The 27,747-nt window shown below is 44.5% G+C and overlaps 1 protein-coding gene across 1 annotated transcript in view; it reads left to right on the forward strand.

Annotated features, from left to right (window-relative positions):
* The first annotated feature begins 13,422 nt into the window (after positions 1 to 13,422).
* The window catches only part of SYNJ2 (synaptojanin 2), an 81,060-nt gene continuing 66,735 nt past the window's right edge, over positions 13,423 to 27,747 (forward strand). The window contains exons 1-2 of the mRNA XM_065400942.1: positions 13,423 to 13,543; positions 24,979 to 25,065. Of these exons, the coding sequence (XP_065257014.1) occupies positions 13,423 to 13,543; positions 24,979 to 25,065 (208 nt within the window). The remainder of the gene's footprint in view (positions 13,544 to 24,978; positions 25,066 to 27,747) is intronic.

The raw sequence follows: 27,747 nt of genomic DNA on the forward strand, positions 1-27,747 counted from the left end.
AGAAAAAGTATGTGTGCGAAGTGAGACTCTACTTTTTAAAAATCAGCCCCCATAAATCACACGTGTATTTCAGCACGCAGTGTGCGATCAGCTAACTGAAGAAAATACAACCAAAAAATACTACAACAGTAAAGTAAATAGAAAGCCAGCATTGAAAATGTCTCTTTTGCTTAAAAGGGTTCATTCTCCTCTTGATTTGCTTAAATCACGTCCACTAATGTTGATTCATAGAAGCTCAGTGGGAGATATTCTCTGAATGCACACTCACTTGGAGAGGAGACTATAACTCAATGGGCTTTAAATAAATTAACATAAGTGGGAGCTATTTATGTGAAGAATGAGAGCTTCATTCCCATCCCCCTCAATTTTAAATGTCTCTTTAAGGACTTATCTGTTCCTCCTTTGTGATGCGAGTTCTGCATTGTCTATTATAGGGCAAGAGAACTGGATACCTGTATAATTAAGATTTATTTCCGAAGCATATCTGGAAAAAGCTGAGGCAAACATTTTCTCGAGAACTAAACCTTATTGCATCACAAAAATTCTGCCTCTGTAGGATGTCTTGCTGTGACTTTACTCCCACTGCAATGTCACTACAATTTTTCCTCTCTTTTTTTTAAAAAATATATCCATGAGTTGTCAAGTCTGAAAGATCACTTTTTTTTGTTTTTAAACTAACTACTTTTGATTAGTTCTTTGCATCGTAATCTGCTTCCTGCACTACTCTTGACGTTTTCCAGACTGCATCTTTCTCTGTCTGCTTAGCAAAGGTACCTTAATTGACAGGGCAATGTGCAGATTCTGGTCATGCATCCGACGAAGTGGGTATTCACCCACGAAAGCTCATGCTCCAATACATCTGTTAGTCTATAAGGTGCCACAGGACTCTTTGCTGCTTTTACAGATCCAGACTAACACAGCTATCCCTCTGATACTGGTCAGTAAATGTGTCTCTACTTCCCAAAATATGGAAATTCAGTAGTTTAACCCAGGAGTGGAGGAATTATAGTGCATCAGGCCAATGGTCCATCTAGTTCAGTAGGTAACAGATGCTACTGAGGAAAGTGCAAAACCCATAATGGAGAATTCTAAGAGACGATTGTGCCAGAATTTTCTTCTGATTGGTTGGTTCATGCAGAAAAAAAGACCACCTCCAACCACCACCACTGGGGCAATCCATTAGACACTACTGCACCTGCCTTTTTGTATTAGGGAGTATTCACAGTCTATCAGAAAAAGGGTCCCATTCAATAAAAGTGCCAATTTAAATACTGTCTGTGTGTGTGAAGATCAAGCAATTCATTTTAAAACTGGTGATTTTATTTCACTTGGAGCTAAGTATTTTGTTTTTTCTTTAGAGTGCTTTGGAAAACTAGGCAAGAAGCGGTGGAAAAAACTGTCCTCACTCGCTACCCCTTGTGGCTTCCAAGCCCTTTGAACATAACAGGCACACCTACATCTAATTATAAACACGCCAGTCTGGATATTCAAACAAAAAAATAAATAAATCTGGTTGTCCAGTCACTATTACTGCCTAAATAAATACAGTCTGGCTAATGCCAGCTCATCTGCACATAGTTTCGGGATGAAGAAAGGCAAGTTTTAAAACAGCTGCTGTTACTGAAAATAGTCTTTTAATAGGAAAAGGGCTGCATCTGTGAGGGGAGTGAGCCTGCTTCTCCCTCTCAAGTACTGTATACACAGAGTTAAAAATATATGGAAAAAGAGGTGAAAGAGAAAAACTACAACATGTAATGGCAGTATTTCTCATTAGTAATGGTATCAAATAGCTAGCATTCTACCAGAGCATATCATAGCCATTCCTGGTAAAAGCTCCAAGCTTGAATCCAAAAACAGATAAACCACAGATCCAGAACTTGAATCTGGAACCAGACAGGCCTCTAAGCCAGTCTGAATCTGGAGGCAAATGGCTTCCAATCCAACCATCTTTAGCAACTGAACCTGCAGTGCTTATTCACATGAGTAGGCCATCAACAGCCTGCAGAATTGGGCCTTTAGGCCCTGATTCAGAAAGGTTGTCAGTGGGACTACTCATGTGGTTGAAGTTAGGCACCTGCTTAAGTACCTTATTGAACTGGGGCCTCACCCTGTTTTACTATCCACAAAAATTATTTGAGCAAAGTGGAATATTAATATGAATTACCTCGTGTGATGTTGTAGTCTATATGATTTTATAAAAATTTGATAATGAGAATATAATGTAACTGGAATATGCTTCATGCAAAAGGTCTCTTGTAAGGTATCATTACAAAGCTTATTGTCTACTGAGTGTGGTCATCCTATTTGTATAAAGGTATCACTCTTGTATCTGAAACTAGAAATATGAAATATAACTCTGAGGGCGTTTTGTAATTATGCAAAAAGTGTGGGCCATTAATGGTGGTTTGGAATCTTAATGGCTCCCATCAACCAGGACAATTGACTGGATGGCTCTGTTTGCAGGCAAGCTTTCCTATGAGTCGGGCTGGGAGGAATGAAGGCTTAGGGTCTTACAGTGACATGTGATCATGTCACCTGAACTGGAATCCATCTTTAACCTGGTGCTTTTCCAGTAAGGGGGAGGGGGTGGAAACCCAGAGGGACAAAGGATTCCCGCCTTATGCAAAAGATATATAAATGGGTGGAACAGAAGAGGGGAGAGGAGCCATCATGAAGAATCCCCTAGCTACCACCTGAGCTGGAACAAGAGCTGTACCAGGGGAAAGAATTGTGCCCAGGCCTGGAAGGTGTCCAGTCTGAGGAAAAAAACTTACTGAAACATCTCTGAGGGTGAGATTATCTGTATTCAGTTTGATTAGATAGATTTGCGCATTTTATTTTATTTTGCTTGGTGACTTACTTTGTTCTGTCTGTTACTACTTGGAACCACTTAAATCCTACTTTCTGTATTTAATAAAATCACTTTTTAATTATTAATTAACTCAGTATGTACTAATACTGGGGAGCAAACAACTGTGCATATCTCTCTATCAGTGTTACAGAGGGTGAACAATTTATGAGTTTACCCTGTATAAGCTTTATACAGGGTAAAACTGATTTATTTGGGTTTAGACCCCATTGGGAGTTGGGCATCTGAGTGTTAAAGACAGGAACACTCCTGTTAGCTGCTTTCAGGTAAACCTGCAGCTTTGGGGCAAGTAATTCAGACCCTGGGTCTGTGTTGGAGCAGACTGGAGTGTCTAATTCAGCAAGACAGGGTGCTGGAGTCCTGAGCTGGCAGGGAAAACAGAAGCAGGGGTAGTCTTGGCACATCAGGTGGCAGCTCCCAAGAGGGTTTCTGTGATCCAACCCGTCACACCTAGATCAGTGTTTCTTAACCAGTGGGTTGTGATCCCTCAGGGGTTCACAAAAAGCAGGGGAGGTCATGAAGAGCTGAAAACATTGTCATAATCAAAAGCAAAGAAAATCTTGCTCCCCACCCAGACAGCCCACCTAGGGTTACCATACGTCCGGATTTCCCCAGACATGTCCGGCTTTTTGGTCCCCAAATCCCCGTCCAGGGGGAATTGCCAAAAAGCCGAACATGTCCGGGGAAATAGGGAGGCTAGGATCTCCGAATTTGTGTGTGTGGGTCGCCCGCTGTGACATCATCTCGGTGCGACACTCGACTCCTGCCCAGGGCTGTAGTCCTGGCCGGGCCTCACGCTCCAGGGAGAGCCGGGTGAGGGGAGCAGCCGAGAACTACATCTCCCAGCGGCCCCTGCAACGCGACCAACCTGCCCCTGTGAGGCAGCAAGCCGTCGGGGGAGGGGGGGGCGCGGGCCCCTGTCCTTTGGGTGGGGGGTGTCTCTGGGCGCCGCTCGGCAGCCATCGCAGGGCTGGGGGGGCGCCCCCCGGGGGGTTGTGGACGCCAGCGCATTGCGGGGAGCTGGCACTGTCCGGATTTGCGTCCCCCTGGGGCTGGAGCTGCGCCCCCGGGCACCAGTCACGGGGCAAGCTGGAGGGGCCGGGGCGGCTGGCGAGCCTGGGGCATGAGAGGAGCCGCTAGTCGGGTTGAGCTGCCTGGAGGATGTTGTTGGGGTGTGTCTGCAGGGCAGGATCCCACCCTTTCCCCCCCCCCCCGTGTCTCCGTTTACTTTCCTGAATGGAACTGGTGAAAATCAATCGGGCTGCTGCGTGCCCTGTGAGTCCTGCCCGTAAACCATGACCCAGGGGAAACGTTACTCAGGTCTTGCACCTCCATATCTTGTGAGGCGAGGCAAAGGTCAGGCTCCTAGCCATGCACCCCACTCATGATACACAGCCATAAAAATACTTTATGCTTGTAGAGCTCCTGCAGTGTGAGCATCACAAAGCGGTAAGTGGAAAATCATAAATAGGTGGAAACAGATCGAGTGTAAGGCCTTGGTGGCGCAGGAAAATTCTCTCATTTTAACAGTACCAGTATAATGAAAGTGGGACAACCTGGCATGGACTTACGTAAATTAAGGCTCTTACGTAAATTAAGCTGTCATGGGATAAAAGGGAAGGTCCTTTCATGGATTGAGAACTGGTTAAAGGACAGGGAACAAAGGGTAGGAATTAATGGTAAATTCTCAGAATGGAGAGGGGTAACTAGTGGTGTTCCCCAAGGGTCAGTCCTAGGACCTATCCTATTCAATTTATTCATAAATGATCTGGAGAAAGGGGTAAACAGTGAGGTGGCAAAGTTTGCAGATGATACTAAACTACTCAAGATAGTTAAGACCAAAGCAGATTGTGAAGAACTTCAAAAAGATCTCACAAAACTAAGTGATTGGGCAACAAAATGGCAAATGAAATTTAATGTGGATAAATGTAAAGTAATGCACATTGGAAAAAATAACCCCAACTATACATACAACATGATGGGGGCTAATTTAGCTACAACGAGTCAGGAAAAAGATCTTGGTGTCATCGTGGATAGTTCTCTAAAGATGTCCACGCAGTGTGCAGAGGCGGTCAAAAAAGCAAACAGGATGTTAGGAATCATTAAAAAGGGGATAGAGAATAAGACTGAGAATATATTATTGCCCTTATATAAATCCATGGTTCGCCCACATCTCGAATACTGTTTACAGATGTGGTCTCCTCACCTCAAAAAAGATATTCTAGCACTAGAAAAGGTTCAGAAAAGAGCAACTAAAATGATTAAGGGTTTAGAGAGGGTCCCATATGAGGAAAGATTAAAGAGGCTAGGACTCTTCAGTTTGGAAAAGAGAAGACTAAGGGGGGACATGATAGAGGTATATAAAATCATGAGTGATGTTGAGAAAGTGGATAAGGAAAAGTTATTTACTTATTCCCATAATACAAGAACTAGGGGTCACCAAAAGAAATTAATAGGCAGCAGGTTTAAAACAAATAAAAGGAAGTTCTTCTTCACGCAGCGCACAGTCAACTTGTGGAACTCCTTACCTGAGGAGGTTGTGAAGGCTAGGACTATAACAATGTTTAAAAGGGGACTGGATAAATTCATGGTGGCTAAGTCCATAAATGGCTATTAGCCAGGATGGGTAAGAATGGTGTCCCTAGCCTCTGTTCGTCAGAGGATGGAGATGGATGGCAGGAGAGAGATCACTTGATCATTGCCTGTTAGGTTCACTCCCTCTGGGGCACCTGGCATTGGCCACTGTCGGTAGACAGATACTGGGCTAGATGGACCTTTGGTCTGACCCAGTACGGCCTTTCTTATGTTCTTATGTTCTTATGACTTGGTATCAAAGTGCTTGTACCCGTATAGAATTACATCCACACTTGGGGTTGTACTGGGATAACTAAATTGGTTAAAAAAAAACTATACCCCTAACCAAAATAGTTACCCTGGCACAAAATCTGTGTAGAGCAGGCCTTAGTGACTTGCCCAGGGGCACCGAATGAGGCAGTGGTATAGTCAGAAATGCAGTGCCAGAAGTCCTGTACACTAACAGCTGTTCTTAATTTTTAGCAAAATAGCTACTATTTTTTCCATTCTGTCCATCCAAAAATCTGCAATTCAGTGTATTTCAACTATATTAAGGCTCTCCGAATTTGTGGGGGGGGGAGGGGGGTCGCCCGCTGTGACATCATCTCGGTGCGAGTTGTTAGTTTTGCTGCAGCCACTCGCACTCGGGGTCCCCCCGAGCGTCTTTTGGCGGAGCGCTACCGGCTTCACGGTTTGCAAGTTACTGTACCAAATAACTAAACCAGAGAACTGTATTTAAACGGTGAATGTGCTTTGACACAAATACTAAATAGAACCATGGTTACTACCTGGCCCTAGCGGAATCCCTTCTCCTTGACCATCATGATGCTATTCCTAACTCACCATTATTCCTAATAATCAATATTAATTTTCACTGCATTCTCCATGGTTTAGATTTATTTTCTTGTTTAGAATAAGGTCCCAATCTTAACTGCTTATTTGTAGCATTACCACCATCATCATTACTATTTGTATTACCATGGATTCTTAAATAAAAACATCTCATATAGATAACCATGTCTCCCTCACTAGCAGCTTGTTTTGCTCACAGACTTTTCTCTGTTTCACCCTCACTTTGTAGGTTTTACAAACGTTTTACAGTTTATGAAGCACTTAGCAACCCCCAACCAAGAACAGAGCGGGAGGGAGAAGGGGGAATGCGGGGTGCTCAGAGGAGGGGGCAGAGTTGGGGTGGGGACTTTGGGGAAGGGGTTGGAATGGGGGTGGGGAGGGAGCGGAGGCAGGGATGGGGAAGAGGCGGAGTTGGGGCGGGGCCAGAGCCCCCGTGGAGTGTCCTCTTTTTTCAGTGTTGAAATATGGTAACCCTAAGCCCACCTTTACCTTGCAAGATCAAGTATGCTTTGTCAGTCTCTTGAAATGGGCACACACACTATACAGCTTTAGCACTGTACATGTTTTACTCTTACTTTTATAGTAAATGTAAGCGGATTGTAAACACTGACTTCAAATGAGGGATTATCAACGTAAAAGATTTGAGAAACAGTGACATAGTTGCAGTCTAATACAGTTTGATCTAGAACAAAGTAACAGATTTTCTGCACAGAAAGTCCTGTGCACAACTAAAACAACTGTAACCAGATGGAAAAGAAATGGTTTTTCCTCACTTTCAGCGCACATTAATATCTTTCAGAAGAGGTTTTGTTTTTTTAATTCAGCTACTTTCAGAGTAAAATTTTGGACAGTTTCTTTGGCCTAGAAAAGCTGCAAAATGCTTAACAAGGTGGCTATTTCAACTTTTAATACATATTATTGTAACCTTGGTAAGAATGTCTGAAAATTAAGATTAAAAGTTTTGTGTATTGGCAGCCTGGTATTCATTCTCTTGCAATGTCCTATTCACGAACAGCTGTTCTGCCTCATTTCCTCCCCAGCTGACTAAAGGCAAAAGTTCTGGGGAAAGGAAAACATTTCAGTGATGTTGTGGGCATGTAGGTTTTCTGGTGGAATTCTTGATCATGGGGGCTATGATCATATGGTCATAAACCCCTTCCAGGAAATGCTCTGGCACTTGATCACTGATGTTTAATTTCAAAGTTTAAAAGAATTGTCACTACTCCTAATGGAGTAAAGTTTGATGCAAACTATAATCTCGTTTAAAATAAAAATGGCAAACATGAAAGCATCTTTTTGTGGTAGTCTGTGTTAGCAAAAACAACAAGGAGTCTGGTGGCACCTTAAAGACTAACAGATTTATTTATAAATCTGTTAGTCTTTAAGGTGCCACCAGACTCCTTGTTGTTTTTGCTAACACAGACTAACACGGCTACCCCCTGATACTTGTGTTAGCAAAGGCTATTTAATAGTATATATACAGACTGTCAAGGCTCATGGCCCGGCAGCATTACAATACTACTACTGTTAGTCCAGGATGTGGCACCCACACAGCTCTGTCACACCAGCCCACCAGAATGCTAACCAAGGCACCCTACTATTCCAGCATGAGCCCCCTGCTCTCTCTAACTCTGCTAACTCCTGCACTGCTGCTGTTCCATTTCTGGGCCTCTCATAAGCTTCCTGGTTTGCATACAAAGCAACGTATGCATGAAGATCAGCAAGCTTGACTGTTTTGATTAAGACTGTTTTCTCTCCAGTGGCTCTGCAACTGATCCTGCTGAACCTCTGCTGCTACAGGGTGGGAGTCATTCTAATGCACAGGGTGCCTCAGAGGTGCACAGTGAAGGGGTATGGAAATCTGAACCAAAGTGAAGAATGACCCAGAGGAACACAGTGTAAATTTACAGCTTCCCTGGGGCAGCTTTGCTTTAAACACCCACGGCTTTTTCAGTTAACAGTGGCATTGCCCACAGTACCTGAAGAACTGTGTTTAAAAACCTGTTGAAAACACAGTACAAACCTGTCCGCAGCAAAACTGATTTGGTAACACAGGTGAGTAAACAGGGGTGGGGAGAGTGAACTGTGTTTTAAAAAGTGTGCAAAGATTTTTTTTTTAAATGTGTTTAAACACAGTTTGTTAAAAGGAGCCAAAGAAAGCTCTCTCTCACACACACACACCACTCCTGTAAAATTGCTCACCTGTTCTCTCTCAACCTGAGACAGCCTCAGGTGTAGCTGGCACAGAGAGGCAGCCACCTAGCTGGTGATGCTCTCTGCATCTGCTCCCTTGTAGCAACAAGGGTGCTGGTAAATGATGGTGAAAAGAGGGTGGGTGGGGGTAACTGCCAGGGGAAGAAGGAATGATGGAGAACCACACAAAGGGGCTGAGGAAGAGCCAACATGTGTGGACTGAGGAGGAAGGAGGGGAGCTATCGATAAAGGAAGGTTGAAGAAAAGAAGGCCACCAAGAATGGAAGATGAACTGAGGAGAATGAGGCATTCAGGAGCAGGGATGGTGTGGCATGGATGAGAATGGACACTTTGGGATGAGGGAAAGGGAGCATTCTAAGATGGGGGACATTTCCCTTGAATATGGGACCCAGTCATGTATGACAACACCCATATCCAAACTGGGCCACAGTCAAAGACAGCTGGTGTCAGAACGTCAATTAGAAGGCAAACTTCATACCACAGTGTTTTCATTTACATTACATGAAAAATGGATTTACATGCAGTGCATAAGACAAGGTTTGTGTTATTCAGATATTCTGATTTTGTATCCTATAAAATAAAAAAATGTATATTGGAACCGTTTGCAAAGGTTTTCATTTTAACAAACTGTCCAGCTTTCTTCAGCACTTTTCTCTGTTAAGCAGCTTATGCTAGTTGCCAAAACATGAAGTAAAAGACTCTCATAAAAATAGATTTATAGAAAGTGCTCAACTGTATTGCACTACTAAATGTTTCCAATACTCCATCTTCACCTGCCTCTGCTTTTATATTTTGTTCTCTGAACCTGATTTGTTGTGCTTAAAAGAAAGCATATTGTTAACATCCCAGTCCTATGCCTAGGCAAGTATTTTCTTTAACAATTCAGACATTGAGCTCTCTATTAATAATCCTGACTGGTGTGTTCATGTCACTAATGTTTTCTACTGCAAATTACAAGTACAAATGAATTACAAGCACAGGTACTATTGAATCTCTGACATGTCATTGTCCTCAAAGTGACAGTACGTGCCTAATGATGTATGGGAAGAGTTTATCATGAGAACAGGGTGCTCTAGCAATCATTCCTTGAAGGCAGACACATTTATACATAAGTGAATGAGACAGCACCAGATTTACAAAAGAGAATGTTACCTATAAATCAACCTTCCCTCGTCATCTAGGATACTGAATGTATTAGGCAACTCTGATCCCACACGAGACTGCTGCCACTTAATCATAACTAGGACCTTTTCCTCTAGGGGAAAAAGGTCAGGGGGAAAGATGACAAAGATGGAAATAGATTCTTGGCCTGCCTGTCTCCCTACAAGAAACCCATAGTAAGAAAAGTGTCCTTGTTCTGTTTAGAATGTGAAATGTTCATACTATTCAGTGTGTTTCTTACATTCAGTGAAAACAAACTTTGAGCTGCACTTGTTCATCCTATTACCCTGGTCACTGACAAACTCAAATTAAATGCTTTGTGGGGTGACTTCCTCTAGGTTAGCTCTCACTCATTCACCTAATCCTACATACTGTCCCAAAAATCCTAATCCAGACACAAAGCCAAATTTAAACACTGAAGCCTATTGTTCCCACCAGATCCCATTATCATTTTCTTTCTTGAAGGGGCCTCATAAAGTTTAAAAAACAAACAAACAAAAAAAACCACCACCACATTTGTCTTTTTCTTTTAGCTATTGCTACTAAGGTCTGGTCTACACTAAAGACCTATATTGGTATAACTACATTGCTCAGGTTAGGCCACATGTAGAGGGCCGGCTCTAAAGTTTTTGCCGCCCCAAGCAAAAAAAAAAAAAAAAAAAAAGCCGCGATCGGGAACTCTAATGCCGCCGCCGGGGCTGGTGCCTGTAGCCGGCCCTGCACATGTACACTACAGACCTTACAGCGGCACAACTGTATCGCTGCAGCTGTAAGAGTGCTCGTGTAGCAGTTCTATGCCAACAGGAGAGAGCTCTCCCGTCTACATAATAAAACCACCTTAACGAGTGGCAGTTGCTATGACTGTGGGAGAAGCTCTGCCAACATAGCACTGTGCACGCTACCACTTATGCCAGTGAAATTTATGTTACTCGGGGAGGGGGAAGGGGTGTTTTTTTCACACCCCTGAGCAACATACATTTTACCGACATAAGTGGTAGTGTAGACATGGCCTTAGAGTACTATAACAGATTTCGGTTTTTGAAGTTTGTTTGCTTTGAACTCCATGAGACTGTGTTTACACTATGGGCACGTCTTCACTACCCGCCGAATCGGCGGGTAGCAATCGATCTATTGGGGATCGACTTATCGCGTCTAGTGAAGACGCGATAAAAATCGATCCCCGATGACTCTTCCGTCGACTCCGGAAATCCACCGCGGCAAGAGGCGGAAGCGGAGTCGACCGCGGCACAGCCGCGGTCGACTCGCCACCGTCCTCACAGCCAGGTAAGTCGACCTAAAATATGCCACTTCAGCTACGCTATTCACGTAGCTGAAGTTGCGTATCTTAGGTCGACCCCCCCCCGTAGTGTAGACCTAGCCTATGTGTTCATACAGGGACTAGCACAATGGAGCCTTGACTCATGCCCCCAGGCATGAATAAAATGCAAATAATAGGCAGCATTTTGTGGGTCATTGTTTCCCTGAATACTTAAGTTGGGGTTCATCCACACTACAACTACAGCCACAATTGTTTTGTAACTGGTTAGAAGCACGGTGACCTTAACAGAGGTTAAGGAACCTAGTTCTGTTTGTTTCCACACAACCTCCAAAGCTGTGTTTGCATATTTGCATATCCACCCACACCTGCCTTGCTATCTGTGTTTGTGTTATTGCATTCTGGGACAATCTGGCAGCTGTCTTTACTCAGCAAGGAAGTGTGGGAGGAACACTGCACTACTAGAACGAGAAGGAGGTTCCTGGATAAAGCTGGGTGAATATTTTTTTTATTTTTATTTTTTAAAATTGACAATTTTAAAAAAGTTTTTTAAAAAGTCATTTTGGATCAGACCATCAAAATTTTTGGGAAACTGAAAAGTAAAAAAAAAAAAAACATTTTGGGTTGAATAAAACTGTAGATTTCAAACATTTTAAAAACTTTTTAATAAATCAAAGAAACTTTTGAAACAAAAAATTGTTTTCAGACCAAAAATAAATCACGATTTGATTTTTTTTTTCAGAATTTGTTTTCTAATTGAACAATTTTGCAAAATAAACAAATTTGCAAAACAGTTCATTGCCACTGAATGCGCACTTTTCTCCAAAAAAAGTTTCATCTGCCAAGTTCTATTCCTGGACATTGTTAGAAGAAACAAGAGAATTATTAATTATAAAAATAACATACAGGTATATAGCATCTTTCAGGCCAAAGCATTTTACAAACTAGGGGTCAGATCTGGCACTCACTTCATGTTACTCAGTGGGAACTTTGAGTGTGCAAAGAATTCCAGTATCTACTTACATAAATCTAAGTCACCTTACCACTGAACTGCAGCCACCTCTGGAGAGGAATGCGGGAGCTGTTTAATAAGGCTACACAGCTGTTTAGAACTGGAAGTGAGAAGCAATACAACAAAACTTCATGGGGAAATTTACCATTGTTGTTTGCAGCACAGTAGCTGTGTTGGTCCCAGGATATTAGAAAGAAACGATTTTATTGGACGAACTAAAAATAAAAATATTTTACCTCACCCACCTTGTCTCTCTTGAGAAATTTAGGCAGACAGGAGCTTGACTTCCACCAGTGCAGATAGGACTATCCCAGGTTCTCAATGGTAAAGGTGTGTTTAATTTATACAAGGTTGGCTAGGATAGATGTTCTGTCTGTACCAATACGAAAAGTTCCCTATTGGATGGATTGGCATTTGGCATATTTTCATGTGATATGTTGTTAGCATTTTTAATCACTACTTAGCTTACCTTGTAAGTTACTTTATGCCCTCTCGTTATTAGTTCATGTTTATACAACACTTTGAGCGCCTGATTTGAAAGTCACTAGATAAGAGTGCGGTATTAGTTGCTGTCCTCCAGGGATGCGGTGTAGTGTGGGGAGAAGTTTTGCTTGTTGAGATCCAGATCTGATCTGTATCAAAGGTTAGGAGTGTCTGGATCTTGCCCTTCTCATTAGCTCCCCAAGGATACGCCTGGAACTGCCACTTTCACTTCTTCTCCAAGTCAGGCGGGTGCCGGCTGTGGGACGGCTCTCCTCGCCCTGTTTTGTTAGTCTGGGAGCAGTGATTCCAACCCCGCCCTTCCCGCAGGGCGGGCAGGGGAGGAGACAGACAGACAATGGCTTTTACCTGTCCCGGAGCGGGAGGAGGAGCCGCCACAGGAGAAGGGAGGAACAAAGTCAACTCCGAGTTTACACGGGACCGGCGCCGCGGGTAGCGCGAGAAAGCGAGGCGCAGCGGGCTGCCGCTGGAGCCAAGGACTCTCCGGCAATCCAGCCAGGTCCCCCTTTGCCTGGGGGAGGATTGCAAGGAGCCGGGGCGGCCCGAGCTCTCTGCCCGGGGCCGGTGCTGCGTTGGCCGGGAGGGGAGAAGGAAACAACGGCAACTTCTGTTTCCCCGCCGAGTTGCTAGAGACTTTTTCTGGGCTGGCAGCTCGCGGCGATCCTGGTGCGCCCCCGGCTCCCCTTCGAGTGGGGGCGGCTCTGAGCCCGGCCAGGGGAGAAGCGGCGGCGTTTTCTCTGCCCCCGGCCCAGTTGGTGACTTTGGGGCGGGGGGCGCTACTGCAGGGAGCCGTCTCCTGGACCACACGCGGTCGGTGGCTGGGTGGGTGGATCCCCGGGAGGGAAGAAGCGGCGACGCTTTCTCTGCTGCCCGCTCCCCGTTGTTGGCGCCTTGGTTTTTGGCGGGGAGCGGGTGCGTTCCCCGGCACCTCCTGCGCCTTCCTCCCTATGGCCAGCTGCCCCCATGGCTCTGAGCAAAGGGCTGCGGCTGCTCTGGAAGCAGGAGCCGGCTCCGAGCGCCCTGCTCGAGGTGCGCAGCCGCCACGACTGTCTGCTGCTGGAGGCCGGCACCGTGGCCACCCTCAGTAAGTGCCTCTGGCGGGCGGCGGGCAGGGCGTGGCTGCGCTGAGCGCACCTGGGAGTGCGGTGCGGGGTGGGTCAGACTGGGGGGGGTGTGTGTGTGGGGGGGGCGGGGCGGTGTTCATGTGGGCACAGACCAGTATCCAAGGTCTAAGCGTCCAGAGACAGATTTTCAAAGAGCTCAGCTCCCAGTTAGGCACCAAAGTAAGGGCAGATTTTCTAAAGTGCTCAGGGTGTCCCGAGCTGAATCTGCCCTTGGCTGGGCTGCTGTTATCGGGATCCCTACACGTGTGAAAGTTTGGGCTACTCTGCAGAAGGCTAAGGCTCTAACAATTAAACCTGTCAGGGGGCTGGTAGCCTCCTCCCCACAGTGGGACAGCAAGGCCAGGGTGACACTAGACTTTTTCCCTCTACTGTAGTTACTGTTGGCACGGCCTCATCAGCAGTACCAACAGTGGAGGAACTAGTGTAGAGGAGGGCCCGGAGCCTTAAAGCATTACTCAGAGTTCAGCATTGTAATGCCGGCTGCCTTGCCACATGCTGAAATTTTCAGCCCCAAATTAGGTGTTCAGGTTCCCCCTACCAGTGACTCGCAACCTTTCCAGACTATACTGTATCCCTTTCAGGAGTCTGATTTGTCTTGCATACCACTAAGTTTCACCTCACTTAAAAACTACTTGCTTACAAAATCAGACATAAAAATACAGAAGTCTCACAGAACGCTATTACTGAAAAATTGCTTACTTCTCATTTTTACCATATAATTATAAAATAAATCAATTGGAATATAAATTTTGTACTTACATTTCAGTGTATAGTTTATAAAGCAGTATAAACAAGTCATTGCATGACATTTTAGTTTGTACTGACTTTGCTAGTGCATTTTATGTAGTCTGTTGTAAAACTAGGCAAATATCTAGGATGGTTACCTAATTTCCCCATCCTGAAATGAAGATTAAAACAAAAAATACCTGTGGCACTATAGAGTTGTGCAATTGTACTTTTGTGCAACTTCATATGGGTTTAAACTTCCATTCTCTTTAGAAACAAAAACCTACAGCTGCAACACTGATGTGCAAAACTATAGAGCGGTAGCCTCTTATATACATAAAATTGTGAGAAATTCTTTGCTGAACATGGCGAAAACAAATGTCAATCCCTAATCATTTTATTTAAAAATATTTTTTCATAGTTACCAACCAACCATTAGTCATCAAGGACTAGGGCCAGGGGACATTTGAAGTTTTTTTGGGGGAGGGGGAGGGGTTCAGTTCCTTTGTTTTATTATGCACAAAAAGAGACTCATCATTTTTTTTTTTAATGGGAAAAGAATAAATATTTTCCCTTCCCCACCACTATTAGTTAAAATGACAGAATGGAATGATAGCAAATATGGAAACGGAGATTTTACAAGCAAGAAATTTAAAACAAAACTGGAAACTGATCTAAGCCCAATGTTTCAGTTTGTAAATCTTTGGCCACCTTATAACTTAGAACCTCTTTGTTTTGTACAATGAAAAATTTAAAATCACATTCAAAGCAATGACTGGACACCTTTTTTCCCCCTTTCAAGCCTCTGAATGAGTCAGAATTACAATTTCAGTTGTCCTTGTGTCTCCCTGTATTTCTAGTGTGTTGTTTGTACTGCATACAATGTCTTTATCATATTCCCAGATAAAAAATACATTGAACTGGAGTTAAGGTTGGGCATACATATCAGTAATGGGAAAGGCACTATGAGGCTGTTGTAAATTATCTCCAAAGCCAGCATTACAAGCCCAGGAAATTCAGAGTTAAATTTAATTTAAAAGATATATTTAGATTTGGAAATGCATCTATGGCATTCAAACAACCTTAACTCCTCCCTATAGTGATGCCATGTAATAGCCAGACAATTATGATTAGTGCATAATAAATAGTGTTTGTAGTCCTAGATTAGATTAAATTGCTATTTAAAGATACATTTGATTTTTAATTTTTTTCCTTATAGTGTCACCATGGTGTGAAGTTAAGGTTGTTTGGGTGCATTAACAGTGCATTTTGAAAGAGGGCATTTTGCCAGTGGCAGCCCTACAGCTTCAATCTCATTTTATAACAATGGAAGAGGGTAGCCATTTTGAAAGAGAACAGTTCTTCATGGAATTCACAGTAGAAGAACATTAAGCATTAGCCTCTGCTGAAGAAGCAACTTTCACTTATGAAGAATAGTGGGGAAAATTATTATTATTAAAAACAAGTCTCTCAAAGATTGCAAGTTGGAGAAAATAGCGGTAAACACTGTCCCTGCCTTGAGGACCATACAATCTGTGAAAATGAGCAACATGCCAAGGCCTCAGAGCTTCAAACATATAGGCATGTGCTTAACTTTATTACTTATGAGTGAATCCAGTGAAATTATGTCAACGGGACTACCTGCAGTAGTAAAGTTAAGCAAATGCATAAGTATTTGCAGGATTGGAGCCAAAGGGTGTGGGACAAGGATAACATTCAGTTTGTAAGCTCTTGGAGCAGAGACTGCCATTTATTATATGTTTGTACTGTGCCTAGAACAATGGGGCCCACCTGGTTGGGCGTTTAGCTGCTACTGCAATACAAATGCTTAATAATCATAATAATTACACATTTTATATACATCTGCTATATTAAAATTAATTTTAGCTTTGTAATTACACCTCTACCCCGATATAACACAAATTCGGATATAACGCGGTAAAGCAGTGCTCGGGGAGGGGGGGGGGCTGCACACTCCGGCGGATCAAAGCAAGTTCGATATAATGCGGTTTCACCTATAACGCAGTAAGATTTTTTGGCTCCCAAGGACAGCGTTATATCGGGGTAGAGGTGTACACATACATCTAGACCTTTCCCTAGCTGCTTCTTAGCATATTCTTTCAGCTGATCTTAGTAGTCAAACACAAATAATGCACAAACTATTTGACTGCTGTACGTTGATTAAATGTAATTTGAACATGTTTATATTTACTGAACTACAGAAAAGAACCCACAGTGTGATCCATTTTTCTCTCATGCTGAGATAATTATATGGCAAAGTTCAAAACTGTGTTTGCATTCTTAAAACTTTGTTTGCATTCTTAAATGTCAAATTATCCTTTTCTTTTTGGAATCTTTTGTAGTCTGTTGGAACATGTTTTATATAAGCACTGATGCATTACATTGTGTGGGCAAATTGTTGAATACATGTTTTGTGCACTTGAGGGTGAAGCTTATTAGTGATGAATGTAGTCTATAGGATTCGTATTTGTTATACATTAGAAAACTATGCAAATTATGCGTAAATGGTTCCTGATGGGCTAGGTCTACATGTCATAGATAATAATAGCAAGTTAGATATTAAAATAATATATTACCATGTTAAGATAACTAAGCCGCCACAGTCACAGATGTTTTATGACTTGTATGTTACACAACAGTTGGCCTTAAGTTCATCAGAGGAGTTTCAGAGCAGGCTTTTGCTGTGTGTGCTGCTATGTTTACCGATTAGACCAACTCATGCTACGCTTTACACAATGTGTTTTTCATTATTCTATAACCAGACTTTTGTTGGGATGTTAAATTAAAAAGTATATACTATAAATATAGTGTGTGTGTAAATCAGCTTGCTAGAATGTGAATATTTCCAGTCTAATACCGAAGCCCTGGGAACTAACCTCTCTGAAGTGCTATTCCTAGGGCTTCTTTTTGGAATGATAATGTTTAGTTTCTAGAAAATTGCTAAATCATCTGATTTTTGTTAATTTAACATCCTAATGCACTGACAGTAATCCTGGCCCAAAACCTCATTTTGTAAAGTGATAACATCTTCTTTGACCTACATGGTATTACAGAATAGATCCTGATTGCTGAAAGCCTATGTGGAAGGAGGTTAAAGCTGATTTAGCAAGACTGAATGTGGGACAGGAAGATTTTTAGTGAAAAAAATAATTATTTTGTTTGTTGGAACTGGTAGAATGTGAGTATATGTAATGTCTTTGGCCTTTTTGGTGAGGATGGGAGAAGGAAGTCAGAATCAGCTTAGTCCATCTTAGTCCATCAGCTTAGTCTATCATATTTATAGGATGCCACTAAGCACAATCCTAGGTAATATGCTGACTATATTGTTTCTCACAATGTGATGTGAGAAACACGTGATCAGGTTTCTATTTGTTTTGTGTTTGCTTCTTGTGGAAAAGTTCTCATGTTTCTCTGGTTAGTAGGAGAAACACAGGTGAGGTGAACAAGCTGCTGCTGCCTCCACCACATCACAGCTTTGATCCTGCAAATGCTTACACATGTTATAAAATTTACACACATGAGTACATAGAGTTAAGCAGGTATGCAAGTGTTTGCAGGATCAGGACCTAAGTAGGCAGAGGGAGGAGCTAGATCCTGCCACTGGGTGCCAGGCTCTCTTCCTCCTGCTCTTTTCTTGAAAAGCCACTTGCCTCTATGTCAGCCAATGTTTTTAGGTGTGCCCGGCTCCCACCCTAATTTAGCTGTAGGAACTGTGGTCTCTCTCTGCCTTTCTTCTGCTGAGGCACTTATAAAAGTACCAGTTACTTGGGTTCCAAACATTTATGTCCCAATTCTGCTCCCACTTAAGGATCTGACCCTTAAGGAATACAAAGGAAACTCTATAAAGGATTTTGCGCTCTGCCACTTGAATTGGCCACTGTTACTTAAAGGGCATAATTCACAGAGAAAGATCATGCTTGATTAGTGCATTTTGAGATGTAGGAGTTTGAGTGGTGCTTTTCATTAGGTTCTGAAATAATATTTTTATACATTATATGGAAAAGTCATCACTTTTTATTGGATTTATTAAAGGCTAATTGCATTGTGTCAGTACATCTGCTTGCGCCTTTGCTGGGGTTAAATTTTTGAGAAGGGAGCCAACTTGGTATAGAATTTAGATCAAGGGTGTCTAATATTTGATGCTAAGAAAGGTGCTTGAAGAATGTTCTGTGTGCTATGTACACCTTGCCTCCTCTAAACCAGAACAAAATTGTACTTACTGGTGCAGAAGTGGATACCATTGTGTATGTACAAACACTTATAGGAAAGATATCTTGTATGAAACACTAGTGGGTAGCTTCATTGAGGCTTGGTAATTACTAGAAGCATTGTCTGGTTCCTGTAACAGTTATTATAAAATAAATGAATACAGTATGTGTTTGAAAACTACACTTGCTCATCCATCCAGATGAGTAGGAAACTTCCTGGGTGAGTTCCATCAACTGCTGGAGCATGTACATTTTCATTTAAAAAAAAAAAGTCTCTAGTCCTCTTGGTTGCAAAGAAAGATTTCCAAATGTGAACAGAGTATAACCCACTACTGTGTTGTTGTCCTACATTTGCAAGCAAACCACTCCAGATACCTCTGCTGGTTGGGGTTTTTGCAAGCTGCAGTAGTGTGAAACAGACTCCTTGGTACCCCGTGGGCAACAGGGAAACCAGCGTGGGTCGAGTCAGTTTGTTGCTAGTCAGGAAAGCTCTCAGTACTTAGCATTGGACCAGCTAGAGAGATGTAATTTCAAATATGTTATTCAACAGATGCCAGGGAAACTTGTCAAATAATATAGTCCTGCGGTTCTCAAACTGGGGGGTCTGGACCCCAAAGTGGGTCGTGACCCTGTTTTAATGGGGTCGCCAGGGCTGGCATTAGACTTGCTGGGCCCAGGGCTGAAGCCGAAGCCTAAGCCCCACCGCCCGGGGCCAAAGCTGAAGCCGAAGGCCAAGGGCTTCAGCCCTGGGCAGCGAGGCTCAGGTTACAGGCCCCCCGCCTGGGGCTGAAGCCTTTTGGCTTTGGCCTCTCCACCCAGGGCAGTGGGGCTCAGGCTTCAATCCCCTCTCCTGGGGTCATTTAGTAATTTTTGTTGTCAGAAGGGGGTCCCAGTGCAATGAAGTTTGAGAACCACTGGCACTCATCTAACGTTTTTCGCTGCTATTAGAGCCCTAGTGGAAAGTTACTTTTAAAAAAGTTGACTAATGATTTTATAATTAAATACAGTACATTGCTGTTTTATTCCTTTAAGTTGCCGGGGGTCTGGTTTGGAGTTTCAAAAAGGGTTAATTTAAACATAACTTTATATTATAAGCAGAACTGGTAGTTGCCATCTTATGCATTGATACTTCTCACTCTTAATAAAGCAAGGAATTGAAGCTAGAATGTTTAAGGTGTTTTGTGATCTAGTGAAAGGGAAAAAATGGTGCTTGAAAGGTTACTTTCAGGTTGAATATTACATCCGATGTAAAGCACACACATCTTTCCCTGTGTTGCTCAATGATACCTTAGGGTTTTATAACTAAAAAAAATTGTAAAGTTCTACAGTAGTTTCACTACTTGGACTGTTTACTCTTTGTGCTTCATCCAGCTTGGACAACCATAGACACATTAATCTTACTTTTGTTTTTAGACATTCACATTCTGGTTCTAATTCTCGCGCCCTAGCATGAGTTGCAAACACTACAGGGGAATGTTTCAATCCAAACAAAAACGCCTGGCTTTGTTTACATTTATTTTACATTTCATTGAAAAATTCCTATTAATTTATGTTTTATACATGCTTTTTCTAAAATAATAAAACCTAAATGTTGGGCCTAAACTATCTGATCGTTTCCCTTTAAAATTGCTGTTTGGTACCCCGAGCTGGGTGAACATACCATTATCTGTGCAGATCAGCAGCACGGTTGCTGCTGACCTCAGTTGATGTGGGGTCCCCCTCCCCAGGGCTCTGATAACAGAAACATGTCAAAGTCTAGCTCAGACAGAATTCTTTCTAGGGCATCCCATTGCACAGAGGGAGCACATCCAGTACTGCATCGCTTCAGGAGTGCTGCATGCTACCTCTTGCACGCTGGTCTGGCTCTGCAGGCTGGCTTGAAGTGGGCGAAGGGTAGGCCATGCCTGGGGACACACAGACTGAACAGTCCCTACTCTCCCCTGAACACAGGGATTGTAATTGTGACTGGCCTTTATACCTTGCAGAGGGGAAAGACTCCTAGTGCCCTACCCCTGACCTGCATAAAGGCCAGTCACAATCTGGCCCAGTGACAGAATCCTGTTTTGGAATAGCACTTGTTGAACCCACTGATGGGAATGCACTGCTAGTGTAAGTGGGCACAACCCAGTTGAAATCCGCAGAGCCGAGGCTCTATATCAGGGTACGTCTACACAGCAAAAAAAAAAAAAAAAAAAAAAAGAGCAGCCTGTGGCAGTGAATCTCAGAGCTGGGTCAGCTGGCTTAAGCTCATGGGGCTTGTGCTATGGGTCTAAAAATAGAAGTATAGATGCTTGGGCTGGAGCCTGGGCTCTGAGATGTGTGTTTCTGAGCCTGGGTGCCAGTCGGAGCCCAGACATCCACACTGCTATTTTTAGACCCGTGTTGCGAGTCCAAGTCGGTTGAACCAGGACCAGAGACTCACTACCACGAGTCTTCTTTTGCAGTGTAGATACAGTAACTTCTCACTTAGTCGTCCCGCTTAACGTTGTTTCGTTGTTACGTTGCTGATCAATTAGGGAGCATACTCATTTAAAGTTGTGCAATGCTCCACACTTACGTTGTTTGGCTGCCTGCTTTCTCCACAGCTGGCAGCCTCCCTACGGCCCCCTCCCCCCCCCCAGCGCCTCCCGCCCGCCAGCAGACTCTGCGGATCAGCGCCTTCCCCCTCCTCCCCCCACCTCCTGCCCGCGGCAATCAGCTGGCTTGCGGCGTTTTGGAGGCAAGAAGGAAGGGGGAGGAGCGAGGACTCGGTGCGCAGGCTCCCCCTGCCTCCCGAACGTGGCAAGCCAGCTGATTGCCCCGGGCAGAAAGGAGGGGGGAGGAGTGAGGACTCTGCGCGCCTCCACCCTCCCTCCCCTATGCAGCAATCAGCTGGCTTGCGGCGTTTAGAAGGGAGGAGAGGGAGGGGGGAGGAGCCAGGACGCAGCGAGCGAAGTAAAGGGGGAGGAGGTGGGGGGGGAGAAGAGGCAGGTCAAGGGTGGGGGCTTGGGGGAAGGAGTGGAGTGGGCGTGCTGGAGGTTGAACCCCTCGCCTCTGGTGCTTGCAGAGTAGGGGAAGCTGCCCTGGAACCCCCCCCCCCATTTACATTAATTCTTATGGGGAAATTGGATTTGCTTAACATCGTTTCACTTAAAGTCGCATTTTTCAGGAACATAACTACAACGTTAAGTGAGGAGTTACTGTATACCTTTAGTGCCCAGTGAATTAGGCCCAGTGACTAATTTGCTGTTCACTTTGATACCATCTGGCTTAATTCAAATTCGGTCTAAACCTCTTTCTCCACTCAAAAAATAGCAAATCAAATACTGTTTTGATTTTGGACCATACAGTTACTCAGGGCTTGTCTACAGTAACAGCAGTGCAGCTGAACCGGTGCAGCTGTGCCGCTGTAGCATGTAGTGAAGATGCTACCTATGGCAACTGGAGAGCTTCTCCAATCGACTTAGCTACCGCCTCTCGGGGAGGTGGAGTACCTATGTTGGCAGGAGAAGCCCTTCCGTTGACATAGCGCTGTGTACACTGGGAGGTTAGGTCAGTATAACTACGTCGCATAGGGGTGTGGATTTTCCACACCCCTGAGCGATGTAGTTATACCAACATAAGTTGGTAGTGTAGACCAAGCCTTAGACTGTAATGTCTTTAGGGCAGAGGGTGCCTCTTTATCATGAGTTTGTACAATGCCCAGCACCGTGGGGATGGGGCCTCTAGACTCAACCACACAATAAATATCGTAAATGGGCACAAAGACCCAGTCTGTACAGACCTGTGGACTTTCCCACCCTCCAGATTTGTATAGCCCCCGTGTCACCAACTACAGCTGTGTTTGGTATGTTGTTAGTTACTATGTTCAGAGGCTACTATAAACCTGCAAGGTTCAATTCTGGGCTGCATCTCCAAGGGGCGCAGCACAGAAGATGCAGCCTTGGGGTGGAGGGATGGGCAAATGTGGCTTGATGCGACATTTGTGCCCTTTGGATTCGGAGTTCCTCCAGGGGACAAAATGGTGCTCAGCAAAAATGAAACCAGCTGATACAATTTCCCCTATCTGATAATAATTTATGCCAACTCATCCTGGGTTGCCTATTGGATGCAGCACAGCCTAGAATCCTCATAGTGCCATGTCCTGTGCACAGCCCTGCCCCAGACACACTCCCTGTGCTAACTCTGGTGAAGGGAGCAGCATAGGGCCATTTCTGGAGCCCCTAGGCTGTACCTCCACCGGATGGATTCTCCCCCAGACCCTGATGGCACATTAATGACCCCTGTACACTGGTAGCGCAGCATATAGGGGCCGGATCTGGGGAGAAAATCTGTCCTTGCAGTCTCTGCAGCTCAGTACTTTGAGGAGAATCACTAGAAACACTCCTGATAAGTTAAATGATAACATTTTATTAACAAAGCTAGGCCACCAGTAGATCTGTACCATACAGCCCATGAGAACTGCTCATGCCTGCATCTTGGATCTTCTCTCTGTGAGAAGCCAGCCAAAGCGGCTCACATTTAGCTAATTAGGAGATGACAATACACAGTCTACCTCCAGCATTCCATCTCCTGTTCATTGACCTGATAAACTAAGACCTAGTCTTCAGTAGAAGAGGTTTGTTCGTATAGCTATACTGGCTACATCAGGAAACCCACATAGTGTAGATGCAGCTTACATCAGCAGAAAAGGAGTTTTTGCAGGTATAGCTTTCATTGGTTCTGTGAACGAAACAAGCCATGCTGCCAAGAGCACTTTTCACTGGTATAACTGTCTACACTAAGGCTGTTGCCGCTATAGAAATGTCATGAAAAATCACCCCTCTGACCAACATTACAATACCAACAAAAGTTTCTAGTGTAGATCTGGCCTAAATGACAGGATATATCTGCAGCACTGTTTGCAAAACCAAGCTAGCCCAGGCTTAACATCTGATGCTTGCTGAAACTTCCGTCTCTGTTCCAAGCTCTGCTAATATGCGTGCAGTGTGTTGGCTTGCCTTGCCATCTTCTGTGACTTTTCTACACACAGCAACATCAGCTGCTGCTTGCCATGAGCTGCACGTGGTGTCATATTTTTGTATTGCTTAATCTCACATTGATGCACATACTGTACACTTTGGTCTTTAGTTTAGATCATGCCTTTAACATACATGTTGTTGATGACGCACATTCCGGTCCCTGGTTCTTGAAGAAATATCTCCATTCTCCCTGCTGCCTCTTGTGTCTAGCCTGTGAGTTTGTTAATCTCACCTCCACCCCCATCAGTCTGTTATCTCAATCTCCTTAGCTATTTCTTTCAGAGTGGTAGCCATGTTAGTCTGTCAGCAAAAGAAGAAAAAAAAACAAATGAGTTTTTGTGGCACCTTACAGACTAACAAATTTATTTGGGCATAAGCTTTCATGGGCTAAAACCCACTTCATCAGATGCATCACTTCATCATACTGTCTTTTCCACTCCATGCATCTGATGAAGTGGGTTTTAGCCCACGAAAGCTTATGCCCAAATAAATTTGTTAGTCTATAAGGTGCCACAAGGACTCCTTGTTGTTTTAGCTATTTCTGTCATCTTCTCTTTTAGTGAAGGGTCCTGAAGGTTGCAGTGTTTGGGGCAAGGATTTTGCTTTTATCGTAAAGTGTGCTTCTGCTGCCATTAGAAAAGGAGGAAAACGGTTTTCTGCCCCTTCTTTGTTTCTTTATGATCTATAAAGATGGCCTGAGAGGATTTACTCCAGATTTACACTGGTATAACTGAGATCAGAATAGGTTCTCTTGTGTACTCTGATGTAAATTTACATTGATTTGCTCTTTTGCCAAATAGTTTTGATTTCAATAAAATACATTTTTGACTCTCAAACTCATTTTTACCATGCTGCCTATATTGAATCTTGTTGCCTTGTATAAAAAAAATCCCAGTTTGTTGTTCCCCTTCCATGTCCTCTGTCTGTCTTCACTCTGACTGTGAGATTGTTGGGGCAGGGATGGTTCCTTCTCATATGTCTGGAAAATGCCTAGCACATGTGGGTGCTACTCAAACAAATAATTTTTTTAAAAAAACCGCTCTGGTCTTAGGGCTGTATAAATTAATTGTTTGTGTGTGTGTGTGTGTTTTTATTCTGATAGTGATAGTCCATTTGCTGGTGTCTGCACCATGTGTTAGTAGATGCAACAGTTAATTAATGATCTGTTTGTGGATTTACAACTGACTCCTCTCTTTTTCCTTTGTGTGGTGTTTGAACATGCTTCTTTGCATCTTATAACACTCAGTCTTTTATGGGGATGTTCCATCACTTTTAAATAGCTTCCTAGTTTAACACTGTAAACCCCACATGCTTATTCATGTGTTTATCTAATTGTCTTGTTTGTTGAGTGAGGGGAGGGGTTTGGTACAGGACTGTACCAGTCTGAAAACTGAATTGTGTAACTAAGGCTTGGTGCCTTTGTATTGTGTTTCTTCTCAGCTCCTGAAGAAAAGGAGGCAATTAAAGGGCAATATGAAAAGCTCATGGATGCCTATGGCTGCTTGGGAGAGCTCCGGCTAAAATGTGGTAAGTAGCTTTTGGGATGAGGACAGTTGTTAGATGCCCAAACAAACATGGTTTAATCCCAGTGACCAGAGTTGCCCAATTTCTGTCAGGTTTGGAAGACATTTGGGCTCTTGCTAAATATAACCATTTTATTGATGCAAATGTATTTTTTATAAACTGTGCATTAGGTTAAAAGCACACTGTCAAGTATTATCTTAAGAGTTTTTAGGTTAAGTATCTTGCGTTCCTTTGTTTCATATAGGGTTACCATATTGCAATACTGCAAAAAGAGGACACTCCACGGGGCCCCGCCCCAACTCTGCCCCTTCCCTGCCCCCAGCCCCGCCCCAACTCCACCCCGCCCCCGCCCCAACTCCACCCCTTCCCCAAAGTCCCCACACCAACGCTGTCCCCTCCCTTGAACGCTCTGCTCCTCCCCCTCCCCTGCTTCCCGCGAATCAAATGTTCGCGGGAAGCCTGAAACAGGCAGGCAGGCAGCAGGTAAACTGGGGCGGCGGGGGAGGGGGGCGCGAGGAGGCGCGGCCCAGTCCGGGTCCCCCCGGCCGAGCGGCTCCCTCCGGCGGCCGGCCCCGGCCAAGAGGCTCTGGCCCCAGCTCGGCTCAGGCCCTGGGGCACCGGCCCCGGCCAAGCACGCCGGCCCCGGCCGAGCACCCCCGCCCCGGCCCTAGCGACTTCAGCTCGGCTCGGGCCCCGGGGCCCCGGCTGAGCGGCTCCGGCCCGGCCCCAGCCCTGGCCGAGCAGCGCTGGCCAGCGGCCGAGTACCCCCAGCCCCGGTCCCAGCGGCTCCGGCCCGGCTCCGGCCCGGCCCCAGCCCTGGCCAAGCAGCTCCGGCCCGGCCGAGCACCCCCGGCCCCAGCGGCTCCGGCTCCGGCCCCAGTGGCTCCAGCCCGGACCCAAGCCCCACGACCCCGGCCAGAGCTCCGGCCGGAGCGCAGCCCGATTCTTGCTAAAGCCGGCCCTGATCGGGGGAGTTGTTAGTTTTGCTGCAGCCACTCCACTCGCACTCGGGGTCCCCCAAGCGTCTTTTGCCCGAGTGTGAGTGGCTGCAGCAAAACTAACAACTCCCTCGATCTGCGGGGGCACAGAGGCAGCGGGCGGCATCCGAGCGCGCAGCCGCCTCCTCCTGGGCTCCGGCTGCTGCTGCGCTGGGGAGAGCGGCGGGAGCCGGGAAAGTTGGAGCCCGGGGAGGAGGTGGTCCCCTTACCATGCCTCCCTATTTTCCTGGACATGTCCGGCTTTTTGGAAATTCCTCCCGGACGGGGATTTGAGGACCAAAAAGCCGGACATGTCCGGGAAAATCCAGACGCATGGTAACCCTAGTTTCATAAGACCCTCTTAGCAGCTTGTTGTTTTTCCTACCACTTTTGTATAATACAAATGTTGATTTTTCCCCTCCCTTCCTTTTGTTTTGAATTGAGCTAGTTTCAATAATGGCTCTTATGATTACTAAGGGCCCAGTTGTGCAAATGCCAATGTACATGAATGACTTTACTCACATGAAAAGCCAAATTGACTTCAATGGGCCTTCTTGCATGCATGAGTGTTTTCTGAATGAGCCCCATAACTTCAACTAACACACTGCAGAATATCATTATGCATCAGCATTGCTGTTTATTTTCATATGCTTTCAGGATTCTTGAATTAGCAAAGAAGCTGCTGCTACTCTCTACAACAGGAACATAAAATGAATTTTTGTAGTGCTATAGGAACAGAGCCATATCTCACTGATTTGAGGGCGCTCAGTACCTTGCAGAATTGGGCCCACTAAAAATACATTTCAGTTCAGTGCTTAAGGTGGTTTTAAACCAACATTTAAGTAAATTTTAGTGCTTGTAAAATGTGCCTCATTTACAGCTTGAGAGACTGAAATTCTCTATGTATAGTGCAGGTAAGAGCTGTACAGACTTCCCCGCGCTGCCCTGGCAATGAGCCTTAACCTTGACTTGGAGGTGTGAGACTACTTCATTTGCATTCCACATCTACTCAATCCTTGGCCTCTTTAATGAACCTGCCAACAGGGATAACAAACATAGTAATGGGGTGAATGCCTGTATACTAGGAACTAATATAAGATTAGACTTAGACTTAGACTTTGTCCATACTAGCACTTTTGTCGGCAAACCTTTTGTCGGTCAGGGGTGTGAAAAAACACACCCCTGACCGACATAAGTTTCACCAACAAAATCACTGGTGTGGACAGCGCTATGTTGGCAGGAGAGCGTCTCCCGCCGACACAGCTGCCACTGCTCGTTGAGGGTGGAGAGCTCTTTCCCGCAGGCATAAAGTGGCTACAAAGGAGACCTTGCAGTGGCGTTGTGTAGACATAGCCTAGCTCATATAGGACACTGACCAGCTGTTAGGTGGTAATGACTTCCATCTACTACAATTTGGGATGGATTTGAAGCAGTTACTTACAGATGAATACTCTATATCACAGTGTAAACCTGCAGATCTATCTCACTACTTGAAACAAGAAGGGGATTTTTTGTTTGGTTTGTTCAGTTTCTTGTGGGGTAGTTGAGCAATTCGGTTAAACTGAATATCAGTTTTGTTCATGCTCTTGAAAATAAAATAGAGAGTGTATGGTCCATTTTTCTTGGCATTCCTGAGAGGAGTTCAATTAAACCTGCTGTTGTGATAGTTAAGGGATGTGGCGAATAAATACAAGCAGTTCAAACCATT

This window comes from Emys orbicularis, chromosome 3, assembly GCF_028017835.1.
Source record: "Emys orbicularis isolate rEmyOrb1 chromosome 3, rEmyOrb1.hap1, whole genome shotgun sequence".
In the NCBI taxonomy this organism is placed as follows: Eukaryota; Metazoa; Chordata; order Testudines; family Emydidae; genus Emys; species Emys orbicularis.